General features: G+C 36.5%; 1 protein-coding gene across 2 annotated transcripts in view; it reads right to left on the bottom strand.

Moving 5' to 3' along the window:
• SLCO1C1 (solute carrier organic anion transporter family member 1C1) overlaps window positions 1–13,268 on the bottom strand; it is a 56,888-nt gene that overhangs the window by 34,974 nt on the left and 8,646 nt on the right. For both annotated transcript variants that reach the window (XM_002798488.4, XM_077953147.1), the window contains exons 5-8: window positions 11,813–11,945; window positions 6,195–6,319; window positions 2,739–2,885; window positions 818–916 (exon numbers count right to left, since the gene is read on the bottom strand). In XM_002798488.4, the coding sequence (XP_002798534.1) occupies window positions 818–916; window positions 2,739–2,885; window positions 6,195–6,319; window positions 11,813–11,945 (504 nt within the window). The remainder of the gene's footprint in view (window positions 1–817; window positions 917–2,738; window positions 2,886–6,194; window positions 6,320–11,812; window positions 11,946–13,268) is intronic.

Here is a 13,268-nt window from a genome sequence, read left to right as displayed (position 1 = left end):
TGGCATAAAGTAAATGCAAAATAATTGGACGGGAACTAATGAATGAGTAAATAACATTTTTGAAGCTTGCCTTGTAGTTTATTTGATTTAAATGCAAGAATTTTGCTTTCTGTTTTAACATGCGAAACTTCAAAATGCAATTCCACATTTGTTTTTTAAGTGAAACTTGTTTAGTTTGTAACGGATCTCTTGGAATTCTTTAAAAAAAACTGACAAGTGCCACCTATTTCTAGAGGGTGCATCTCACAGAGATAGAAACAAATTATTAGCTATGAAAAGATCAGTGTCCCTTCTGCCATTTATTTCCTACACAAGCAATATCCCAGAAGAAAAGCCAGTCTTGCTCGATAATATGCTATAATATGTTTCCACCTAAAAATGACTTGTAGAGTAAAAACAAAAAGAAGGGCTGTTTGGTTGCCAGTAGACTTTAAATCCTTGGTCTTTCTGTCAAGTCCCCAAACACATTATTAATTGACGTAACTGTAATAAATGTTGACACACCTGAAGCCAACAAGAACGAACAAGTAGCTAGAGTTTTCAGTCTTAACTATGCTGGAATGCATTTAAACTGACAAATCAGATGTGAAAAAGGATACATCTTAATAACAAATCATTGGTCATCCAGTTCTAATCATCACCTATTTTTCGTATTCCATTTATTAATCTGTGTAACTATATTAATAATAAATTTTTAGTTTATGGAAGATTATGACTGCCATTTTATAAAAAGGCAATTTGATAATTTCCACACCGTTCCCATTAAAAAGTTACAGTAACTAAAATAAATGAATAAATAAAAAATAAACTCCCTTACCTAGGTTTACAAAGCCAATGTCAACATATAGTTTGGCACATAATGAGCCTAGCAGGAAACCAAAAATTGGTCCTATAATTGCAACCGTCTGCACACACCCTGCACCAATAAAAGAAAAGGAAGAAAAAAGCTGTCATTTCTTTACTTTGATAAATTAATACAATTTTAAACAAGAAATGTGAGATCCAGTCAGTAGCTCAAAATGTTTTAGCTCATTTGCATGTGTTTAGTCAACTTTAAAACCACAGTGAATCAGAAAATAATCCTTCACTGCTTTGGGAGAAGAATGAACAATTTTAAGGCATTAAGTATGTCTTAGTAAGAAAATAACATTAATACTCTGAGGAAGTTAACTTTCCAAAATGGAACAAACTGTATTTCCTAGGATTAGATTGCCCATTGATAAAAATTGGAATTGTATTAATTTTGATAGTTTGTCAAAAACATTTTACATTCAGTTAAGCATAAGACTTGTCTTGACATTCAAAAGGATTTCTTCCATCTTAGTAAAAAAATTGCATCCATTCACTCCGAGGTTCTGTGGGATCATTAGTGAGAGCAGGACCTATGCAGATCCCCAGACCAGCTAACAAAGGTACTAGGATTTGGAGCAGGAAAAGTGCTCTCTGGAACCCTCTTGACCATTCAGGTCAACCTTCATAGATAGGTGGAACAGATGGCCTAAAGGACACCATTTCTAATAACCAGAAAGGTACTTCTTCCCTTCCAAACATCTCCAATCTGTCTTTCATTTCACCACAAGGTTTAAAACACACATATTCATGGGAGATTAAGTTAACTGGAAGAGTAAACAGCAGTTACTAGATACTTTTTACCAGAGGGAAAAGAGAACAAGCCCTGAGTTCCTAGAGAAGAAGGGGACACCTACGCACCTGTATGCTTCTCCTGGCTGTGACCTTTCCTCCAGTCTCCAGAGTAATTGCCTAGTGCAGGTGATGAAGTGTTTGTTGCAGTTCCAGTTCCTGATTTTACTGGAGTTTTCTGTTAGAATAAGAGCTGTGATCTTAACTATAGTCTATCTGGGTGTAACCAGCACCCCTTGGAGTCCTGCAGAGCATAGCCCAGGCAAGATTATACAGTGGACCTAGCTGTAGCATCCCCTCAATGAATTTAAATCTTGCCTTTCTGTCCCTGAACGTGAGATCTTTAAAAGATCAGAATTTCAAGAAATCAAGACTGATGTGTGTCAACACCGTAGGAAAGGGTACAATAAAAATTTAAAAAGAAGAGACTGACATGTGTTTCTAGCTTCATATTAAGACATCAGAGGAAACCAAAAAATGCTGTGCAGATGCATCTTACCTTAGGAGTTTGCCTCTGCTATATTATTTTGGTTTTTGAGATTTTTAGTTACTGGTCTATTTACTGGAATGTGTTCCAGAGATGAGGTAGCCTCATGCCTTGCTTCTATTTTTTTTTTTTTAATAATTCTCTTTATCCATTTCTACCTGCTTTTGAGATCTCAAGATTTCTCGTTGTCTATCCCTCATAGCTTAAAATAATTAGGGCTCATCAAATGGAAAGCAGTTTCTAGGGCTCAAGAAACAAACTTTTAAGTAAACTAAAATACCTAAATGCTTTAGCTGTATAGTTAACCCACTAAAAATCACCTATGAAACCTGAAGCCCACGAAGCTTCACAAGGTCATACATCATTGCAGTTGAGCTCACAGTTATTTTCTTTTAATCTGATGCTCCCTTTCTAATGCAATAGATCCCTCTAACTATGGTGTCTTCATCATCCAAATCTTAAGTGTGCACTTCAGAAATGTGTGAGCTAAACAAAGGAGTTGGATATGAAGTATATAAAGCTTCCACATTTAATCTAGCATAGAGTGGAATTCAGAACACCAGACACCCTTCTTCCCAAGAAGCTAAGTGAAGCAATATGTCAGTATTACCAATATAGAAAGCTGCATTGTCTTCACTGGCAAAATCATCAAGGTAGGCAATGCCCAGAGGCTGAATGGGAGTTTCTCCTATTCCGCGAAGAAGATTGCCCAGGAAAACATAAATCCACATGGAAGAGCTAGTGTCCACTTCACATTCTTGAAAGAAAGGCAAACCGGAGGATTGAAAATAGATCACTATAAAAATTAAATATTTATTCTGCATTTCTACATTTCTACAATATATCTTAAACTGAACTAGAACGCAGGAGTTTTTGTGCAATAGTCATAATTTGATGGGAGTTTGGTCAAGTTCTAAAAATGTTTTATATCTTCAACCTTTTAGGCAGAGTAAATCTCCGAGAGACTTCACCGAGGAACTCTATTGCTTCTTGCTCCTCATCCCTTTACTTTTTATTCTCTCCTTTCCATTTCATTCCTGCCCTGAGCTATCTGAGTTCCCACACTACAATGACATTCAATATCTATCTGGCGCAAAACAGAGAATTTGGAACAAAGTCTTTCTCACCTTAATTTTTAGTTCTGTTTTTCAGCAGAAATCACTAGTAATCTTATCGTTCACTCAGTTTTATCTGAAATTCGAATTTTTATATGGTTGATATTCCAACATTTGGGCAGTATTGCCTACATTTATATTTGTTTGTTAGTGAATAACCATTTTTAGGACTCTAGAAACAAATTTACATAAAAATGATAAATCCCTATACTTTAGCAGTATAGTTATTCCAACAAAAACGTTTTGACAGCATTTTTAGAGTAAAATTCAATGCTAACCATTTTTAAATGCTTTTGTAAAACTCATGTCTTAATATGATCATGTGCACTAGGATAATTACCCTCATATCATAAATGAAACATAGCTTTGAAGGTTTAGGTGTTTTAATAAAATTGATAATGTTAACAACCTCCAACAATCATCACTGCTGAATGTTCTTTCTCTGCCACGTGCTGAACTAACTGGTTTGCAGGCATTTTTTAATTGAATCTTCCTAACAATCCTATGAAGTAGGAGTTATCTTTACCTGTTAATAACTCTTAAAGTAATTTTTGGCTGTGAAGAATAGATTATGCCAAGATCCAAGGTGAACACTTTTGGGCAAGTGAATCAGACTGCATAATTAACAGAAAAGACTCCTTTGCACTCATGTGGATTCTATCTGACTCTGCTTCTTCTAGAAAAGTTCAAATGACCATGGAATTTTCACTTGTCTGGATTTCTATTCTGCTTCCAAAAATACTTTATGAATTCGTTTTCTAAAATTAACTCTAATGTATATTCTAGCCCTAGCAATTGTATAATTCTAAGAAGCTTGTTGGTAGGAGAGTCTTGTAGTAGAGAAGTGTAGACATCTTAGGCGTGTGCTTTTTAATACAGTAACCATAAGCCACACGTGGCTCTTAAAATTGAAATTAAATAAAATTAAAATTCAGTTTTTCTGTCACACTAGCTATATTTCAAATACCCAACAGTCACCTGCAGCTAGGGGCTACTGTACTGGACAGCAAAGATATAAGACATTCCCATTATCACAGATAGTTCTGTGGACAGCTCTGCTGTAGAGTGTTGTAGGGGAGATGAGGATTGTATGTGGAGCACTTTTGAGAAGATCCTTATTATCAGCTTTAGGGTGAGCCTTGTGTCCACTATGCTTAAGGAAACAGACGTTAAGGGAACAGGACCTCACCTGAAGGAAAGAAAATAATTGTCTGTTTTTCTCTGTATCTGTCCGCTAACTTGTCCTTTTATTAAAAACATTTTAATTACTGAGTCTCTGTTTCACCTTTCACCTTTTTACATTACAGGTTTAACTATTTCCTAACTAGTTGTGCTGTCATTATATCATGTCTCTTTCAAAACAAACCACCTTCCCTGACTGTACATTGTATACAGATGAAACTGCAAGCCCTTAAGTCAGCTCCCTGCCTTCTTATTTGAACCTAAGCCATATTTATTATCCGTTACATTTTTACATAAACAAGGATGCTGTTCTTGTCCATTGATTTGAATGCATCCTCCTGAACATATCTATTACCCCCTTTCCTATTCTCCTCTTTGTCTAGAATGCGTTCTTTCTTTTGATACAGCAGGAGAGGGTAAATTTTTTACATTTCTGTGCTCTTGCCTTCCTTCTCCTTCCACATTTCCATATGTTTTTAGTCCTTTGTCCCTCCCTTCATTCAAACAGACAGGGTTCATTGCCCAGAGAAAAAAGACATCTCAACAGAAAGTACTAATGAGAATATTAGGGGAGTGAAAAGGTCTTGTGGAATAGATAAGAGATTTGGATGGATCGCAGGTACATATTAATTTTAAAAAAGCTTCCATTCTGCCTGTATACAGTGTGGTTCCTCCGGTTAGGAGTAGGGGGTGAAATTGGGAGGTGGCAGGGAAGGAGTGTGGAGCATATTGATGCTGAAGGGAAGCTGAAGGGAGAAGAGGGGATTTGCTCTCCCTGCCTGTACTGACTCCTAGAGACACAGTAAACACCTGTGGATAAATTCATGGCTACTCTGAGTAAGGAAAACCTGTGTTACCTTGGCCAGGTGAAGCCCAGGCAGGAGGCAAGACTCTATTTCAGTCTAGTTCAGATTCCTGCCTTTGACTCGCGGGACTTCCGGTGTCGACAGTGATATAGAAGAGAGTATCCCTATATTCCCAAGGGTGTCTCAGACAAAGCATTGCTGTGCCGTATGCATCAGCCATCTAGAACACTAGACGCTTTGATAAAATTCCTGCATCCTAGCTCAGGTGAAAAATATAATTATTCCCATGTTTCTAAGATGGCCACTTCCGTACTAGAGAGAGCTGCTGTGAGAAAAAAAAGTATGAACATGGACATAAGATAGCCCATGGTGACAAGTATGACCAAATATTGTGACCACAAGGGTTTTAGATATCTAAGCTGGCAGGGAACTGATAACACCAAGAGCTCCCCCGACAGGTGTCCATTTTACTCTTATGTAAGCTCCCTAGATTGTAAATAACCCCTGGGGACAAAAAGGGAGGTTAGGGACAAATTGAGATTACATTTTTTGTCAGAATTACATTTGTACTTCTGACAAAAAGTAGCTGAACACAGAAATTAAATTGACTTATGGGAGAAATTTTATTTCTTTCATAGCTGAGCAATGGATTGAGAGTTGTATGTGCTAAACTAGTTTCACCCTGCTTTCAAGACCCACTTATTCAGAAGCATTGAAAGATTTTCCCAGGCGCTATCAATTAATGCTCCTTTTTTTCCAAAAGATTTGATGATCTGGTATATTTTCTTAGGATCTAATCAAACATTGCTTTATATTCTAGGAATTTTTATGGCATTGTGATATCTCAATTTAAGTAGTAAAGCTTTTGGAAGCAAAAATCATAGATACTTTTGTCCATCCTAAAGCACATATAAAGTCTTTTTTTAAAAAGCTTGCTTAGTCAAGTCAAAAAAATGATCTTACCGTTACTTATTTTGGATTTTGATTTTTCCATCACTGAAACTGGTAATTGACTGCTTGACTCTAGGAGACATGGAGAGATGCTGAGAGTAGAATTGGAGGAAGGAGAATATATTTCATATTTGTACCTGTATAAGAAGAATGTTTTCTTCATGATAGACTCATTAACATCATACTAAGAATATTATACGTATACTCTATGAATCGTTAGGGTGCCAGGTTGAGCTTGCAGCTGTCTCTGAATCTAATTCACCAAACCAAGCCAGCATTTAACAGCAGATTTTGCTGAAGAGGTAACCAGAAGATCTAGCTCATAGACTCGACACCAAGCTTGTCCTACCTGCGGTCTGTGGGCCGCATGTGGCCCAAGATGGCCTTGAATGCAGCCCAACATGAATTCATAAACTTTCTAAAAACATTATGAATTTTTTTTCTGCAATCTTTTTAGCTCATCAACTATTGTTAGTGTATTTTAAGTATGGCCCAAGACAATTCTTCTTCTTCCAATGTGGCCCAGGGAAGCCAAAATTTGGACACCCGTGCTTTGCACCATACCTGAGCCAGTCAATTAATGACACAAAATAAAAGTAAAAAGTACTTATAGAGGCTCATCTTAAAGCAAACTAATGACTATAAATCACCTCCACTCTAGGTGAAAAAGTATTCGACTTGATAAAAGCATGATTTTTTCTGAGTCAGAGAAAGAGCCATAATTAAACAATGTATTGCCATGAGCATACTTTAAAGTTGTAAATGTAGTCGAATTACAAGGCTGATTCTGGAGAATGGAAAATGACACACTTTGTACCCTTTATCCTGATGATATTCTGCTTTTTCTCTGCTGGTTACTAGTATAGCAACAAGTTACTTTTTTTTTTATTTTTTTATTTTTTTAAAGACATGGAGTCTTGTCTGTCGCCCAGGCTGGAGTGCAGTGGCAGGATCACTGCTCACTGCAAGCTCCGCCTCCTGGGTTCATGCCATTCTCCTGCCTCAGCCTCCCGAGTATCTGAGACTACAGGCACCCACCACCATGCCCGGCTAACTTTTTGTATTTTTAGTACAGACAGGGTTTCACCGTGTTGGTCAGAATGGTCTTGATCTCCTGACCTCGGTCTCCCAAAGTGCTGGAATTACAGGCATGAGCCACCGTGCCCGGCCACAAGTTACTTCTAATTCCACCCGTTCCCCTGTTTATAAGGTTATGATAGCAGCTGGGATAAACGGCCATTGCTTAGTGGGCAGCCTGTGATAATGCTAATCTACAATCCCCCAGTTCTACTCTTGCACTCAAATTACCCTTCATATGCCACATTCTCCACACTCTTTGTACCCCTTGGGGGAGAGCTATCTGGTAAGAAAACATCCCAGTATCATCTTGATTCTCATTTTATTCAGGCACTATTTGGCCAAAGGCTAGTATTCATAGGAATATGCACTGGCATATTAATAGTAAAGAACAGTTTGTTCAGCATAGTAAAGAAAAGATGTATTGCATTATTAAAATACTCAAGTTGATAAATAGGTTACCTTAAATCTGTTTTGTGCAGTCTACACCTCAATGGGTTGATGAACCCCACTGAAAATGTAAGAACATTTTTGTATGTATGTTTTTATGTGAATGCTTAAGAGAAGAGGGTTACAGGTTTTATAATTTTATCAAAGGTTCCCTGACCATAGTAGGTTAAGAATCACTCAATGAGGTTGACTGTTTTCGATTCTTAAGTACACATGAAACATTTACCTTTGAAATCATGGTAAATATAATTTGATTTTGTTAATAATTACAGAGAAACTATTGACTGTTATGATGCTTCAAGACTATTGAAGTAAGTACGGATGGTGATCATGGAGTATTTTGAAAAATTTTCATTATTTTAACTCAGTTCCTGCTGACAACAGGTTACTGTTGCAAGTATCATAATTATTTTGATTTCAAATAACTGGTACCTTATCTAAGTGCCACTTTTGTTACTAACTGCTATCTGTGATACTCTAAAAAAATTAACGTTTAGGTTTTAATTGACTTAGTTGTAAAATGAGAGTTATGGATGTGGTCTGTACCTAAACTCTGTTGAAGAAGAGACAAAGGTGTAACTATGTAAATCTGGGACTAATATTATAAATGCTTTCATATTAGCGGCTTTAGCTTTAGTTCCGACCTGCATTCAAATCCTGACTGATGCACTCTTGACTTTGATGTAGGAAATTTTACAGTAGCCTCCTAAATAGTCTGCCTGCTTCCAAGCTTGCCCACCAGAGTCAATTCTCCAAGCAGCAGTCAGTGTGATCCTTTAAAAATATAAGTAAGATCATGTCACTCTGCTTAAAGCCTTCTCACAACTTCGCATCTCATTCAGAGGACAAACTAAATACTTGTACTTGTCTTAACCTTACGACTCAAAGGATGGTCTGCAGACCAGCAACATCAGCTGAATCTCAGCACCAACCCCAGGGCCATTGAATCACAATCTGCAGTTTACCAAGAGCCTCAGGTGATTCAAATGCCCATCAAAGTGAGAAACAACGTTGACATATTCTCTCATTCCCTTTTACTTCTCAGCATTCATCTTCTGTGCTTTCCCTGTGGTCATTGCCTTTTAGCCACACAGGCCTCCTTGCAGGTCATCCATGCGCCACACTTCCTCCTACTAAAGAAACTTTGCCTTCACTGTTCACTCAGGCTAGAAGTCTTCTTCCCCAGATATCCACATGACTGTCCTCTTTACTATTATCAGGTCTTCTTCAAATATCATGAACTCTGTGAGCCATACGTTGACTACCCTACTTGATACTGCAACCACTCCCAACCCACCACACATACTCCTTATGTGTCTTTACTGGGTTATTTTTCTCTGTAGTTCTTACCATTCTCTGACATACTGTATTTATCTGTTTATTTTCTGTCTCCTCCTCAGAAGATCTATGAGGGCAGGGATTATTTTGTCACTACTCTTTCTTGACTGCCTAGAAAAATTATATATATATATATATATATATGTGTGTGTGTGTGTGTATATATATATTTGAAATGTATATATATGTGAAATATATATATGTGTGTATATATGTGTGAAATATGTGTGTATATATATATTTCACATATACATATATACTTGCTAAATTAATAAGTTAAATGAGCTAACACATAAAACTAAACAGCCTATTAGGAATAGGCCCTCAATAGTTGCTATCCATGATTAATAGCTTTTGTTGGACATCAAGGATATTTCTGTAAAGGAGACAGAGCACAGTTATCTCTTAGAGAACAAAAATCACATTTTGGATAAGTACCCAGTTAGTGACTAATGTTGTGTAAAGATGGAAAGAAATTAGAGTGATAGTCCTCAGTAGAGAGCAAGCCTCGTGAAGGAAGAATTGTGTGTGTGTTTGTTCTATTTTGTTTTCTCACAGAAATAGCTCCATTACCTGGCATTGTACCTGGCAAGTATATTAAATAATAAATAAACAAATATATCCTCTAGCATATCAAAAATGTTGGATAAGAATCTGTCTCTGTCCTTTTGATATCCTTTGTCAACACTAGCCTGTCTGGTTGTCCGACCTTCTTTTTTAAACATTTTTTCCTCTGATTTTCTTATATTGGTATTCGATATTTGTCACTAACTTAAAGTAATAAAATCATCTGTATACAGCAGCTTTAAGACAAAACCATTGCTGGTTAAAACCAGGTGGCTTAATTAGCTAAAATGATTGATAACAGACAACAATGATGACACAGCTACTAGTTAGGCTGGTAACCATTATAAGCATTTTACCTGTGTCATCTCACTTAATATTTGCAATGGCATTATGAGCTAGGAATTATTTTTAATACCTGTTTTAAGATGCAGAAAGTGAGACCTAGAAAAATTAAGTAATGTAGCCATTGTCACATGGAAGAGCTACTGATCCACTGTAGAGTGATTTAAGTCTAGAGTAATGGATTTATCTATCCTATGTGACTACTTTCACGTTTTTAATTGTTTCAGTAGTGGAACTGCTTTTCCCCCTGAGTAAACTGTCACATGGAGGCTCAATGAATCGGCAGATAACAGCAACTAAGATCAAGCAGGAATTAGGCAGGTTGGAGACCCATTTTCTCATTCTTCTTTTCCATTCTTTCTACAGGCTGAACACATATAACATTTCTGTGGAATCTCAATGATCAAGGAAACTTCTGACCTAGGGAAGGAGGTTGTCCAAAGAGCAGGCAGAAGCCCCAAACCACAGAACCCCCCCCCAACTGAAAATTTAGGGTCCCAGGAATTCACCCCAATGGGTAGAAAATTCTCAAAGAATTCTGGGCCCTACCTTGATAGATTGGCTAGGGAGGTCAAAATCTGACTGTACTTATGTAAGTGGTCTAGAAATTCAAGAAAAAGTTCAGACTAGATCATTTCTAAGTCTCTCCAGCTTTAAACTGTTCTGATACAATGATCTAGAGTGGAAAATAAAGTATCACTTGAAATATAATTTTCTTTTTTTTGAGACGGAGTCTTGCTCTGCCGCCCAGGCTGGAGTGCAGTGGCCGGATCTCAGCTCACTGCAAGCTCCGCCTCCCGGGTTCACGCCATTCTCCTGCCTCAGCCTCCCGAGTAGTTGGGACTACAGGCGCCCGCCACCGCGCCCTGCTAGTTTTTTGTATTTTTTAGTAGAGACGGGGTTTCACCGTGTTAGCCAGGATGGTCTCGATCTCCTGACCTCGTGATCCGCCCGTCTCGGCCTCCCAAAGTGCTGGGATTACAGGCTTGAGCCACCGCGCCCGGCCTGAAATATAATTTTCTAAAATATTCTCTTACTTTGAAACCTTTTGGTAGTCATTTCCTTTATCAGCAATAGATAAACACAGAGAAAGTCAGTGACATGGGTATATATGCAGACTGCTGCTTGATAAGTCAACTGACCTGTTTTAGGGTTCTGGTTCCATAATTACAAGACACCTAAATTTACAAAAGTCATAAAACTCTTCAAGTCATGGTGTCTGGTCCTTAGCTCTAAAGTAAAAAAGATAAACTATGTTCTCTTACCCCACAGGTTACTATAAGGGTAAAAATGATATAGGTAAAAATCTTCGGAACTACTAAAGTCATGTGCGTGTATTAACAAAAGTACCAAAAGTGGGCTTTAGGGTTAGAGGATACAGACACCCCGCTTCCATTGATAAAGGTCTAAGAGATACTGTTGAGACACTGAATAGTTGTTTGAGTTGATAATATATCCCTGAGTTAATTATCTACCAGCCAGTGTTCCCTAATCCAGAATTTATTATCTGTAGTGTTCATTAATTACCTATTTGACATTTACCACATGTTAATTTATTTTCAGTTACATATTTTGCCTCCACAGCTAAATTAAAGCATTTGACTCAAAGCATAGTTGGTAAAATCTTTCTTTAATCTTGTTGATATCAATATACAGTAATCTATCAGTTTTTTTACAGTTTATTGTCAGAAGAAAAATTATAAAATTCTTCTGAAATTTTATCCAAAGAGAATGTAATAAAAGTAAGACAAAGTTATCATGCATTAAGCTTAAATTTACATAATTAATTGTCATCATAAAAGGGAGAAATGCAGTTGTTTGGAAAGGCAAGGAAAAGATGATTGCTTTAGACTTACTGCTCCATGAAGAACTGAGGCATTGCAATGAGCAATGTTCCAACTCCCATTATTAGACACCCTGCTCCAATTATTTTTGGCCTGTGAAGTTTGGCTCCAAAGTAGCTAACAAATGTTATAACTAAGAGATTCCCTTTGAGGAAAAGAATAAAACATCATAAATTAGAGAACTTAGAAAGAAGTCAACAGCATAACCAATGAATGTATATAGCAGACCAAGCAATGTTTTCTTTTGACTAAGCCATCTCTGCATCATTTAATTTTTTTCCTTTAATCCGATATGACTCTTGAAATTCTCATGTTCATTACTTCAATCACCTCATCCCTTTATCGAAATATTTTAATTCAATCCTTCTACCTCACTTCACCCAACCTAATTATTCTAATTATTTGTCCTTGTAAAATATTTTATCAGTAAGTCAAATTCTAGAAGGCTTCCTTTAGTTTCTCTCTTAAATATTTTTTAGTAATTTTGAAGTAAACTTCATATTTTTTCTTTATTCATTAAAATTTCTGTGAAAACTTCTATTAGTGTTCTAACTGCTCGTGAACTACATTACAAATTATTTAGCTGATATCCTTTATAGAAAAATTAAACACGACTGTACTTCACTTTAAATGAAATAAAATGATGAAACACATTTACACAAATGATATTTTATGATTTGTTAATAAACTTTGTACAAAAAGATTAAGACTCAAAATAGAAATAAAAATTATTCCACATAGGCAACTTCAGGTGTACATCAATTATATAACTACAACATATGTCTATAACACAAATTTTATAAAATACAAAATCTCCATAAAATATGCCCATCTATCTCTTTTGTGAAAAATGGTTTAAAACTCTTGGGGTTTTTTTGAAAATAGAAATTATGGTTTCCCAAAATGTCTCTACTGAAGCATGTGATACATTACTTTTAGTTGATGATGGTGATAAGTGATTAAACACGCTTCAAGTAATATCTATCAGGCTTTGCTATGCATAAAAATACTGAAAGGAAATGGTTAAGCAAATGGAAACTTGTTAAAAATGCAGATTCTTGGCAAATACCAAATGTTTCTGAGTCCATGGCTCTGGGGTCAGGCCAAGAAATCTACATTTCTAATACTAACTCCAGTGTGTTGATGGAGATGATTCCTAGAACATGCTTTGATAAACATTGTTAAGGTTTTAGACTTCAAGGGACTTTAAAGCTTTAGCTGTATTTATTTGAGATATTTAGTTTTTAAGATGTACAGTGCTAGATAGAGTAAGATCTTAACAATTTCCCAGCAATTGATTGTGATGGCTAATGCATGGCCTTGCTTTGAAGTCCTCCTCATTTCCAATTTTGGGGCAAAAGCATGTTTCCCTATATCTGTAAGCAATCATCTAATTTACTACTGTTCACTCACATTGCCAGCTTTAGTAAATTGGAAATAAAGCAGTAATTTTTGTGGGCTTCAGGAT

The sequence above is a fragment of the Macaca mulatta genome, chromosome 11 (assembly GCF_049350105.2).
Source record: "Macaca mulatta isolate MMU2019108-1 chromosome 11, T2T-MMU8v2.0, whole genome shotgun sequence".
In the NCBI taxonomy this organism is placed as follows: Eukaryota; Metazoa; Chordata; class Mammalia; order Primates; family Cercopithecidae; genus Macaca; species Macaca mulatta.
Note: the sequence above shows the minus strand (reverse complement) of the source record. Positions and strands in the feature narration are given on the sequence as shown.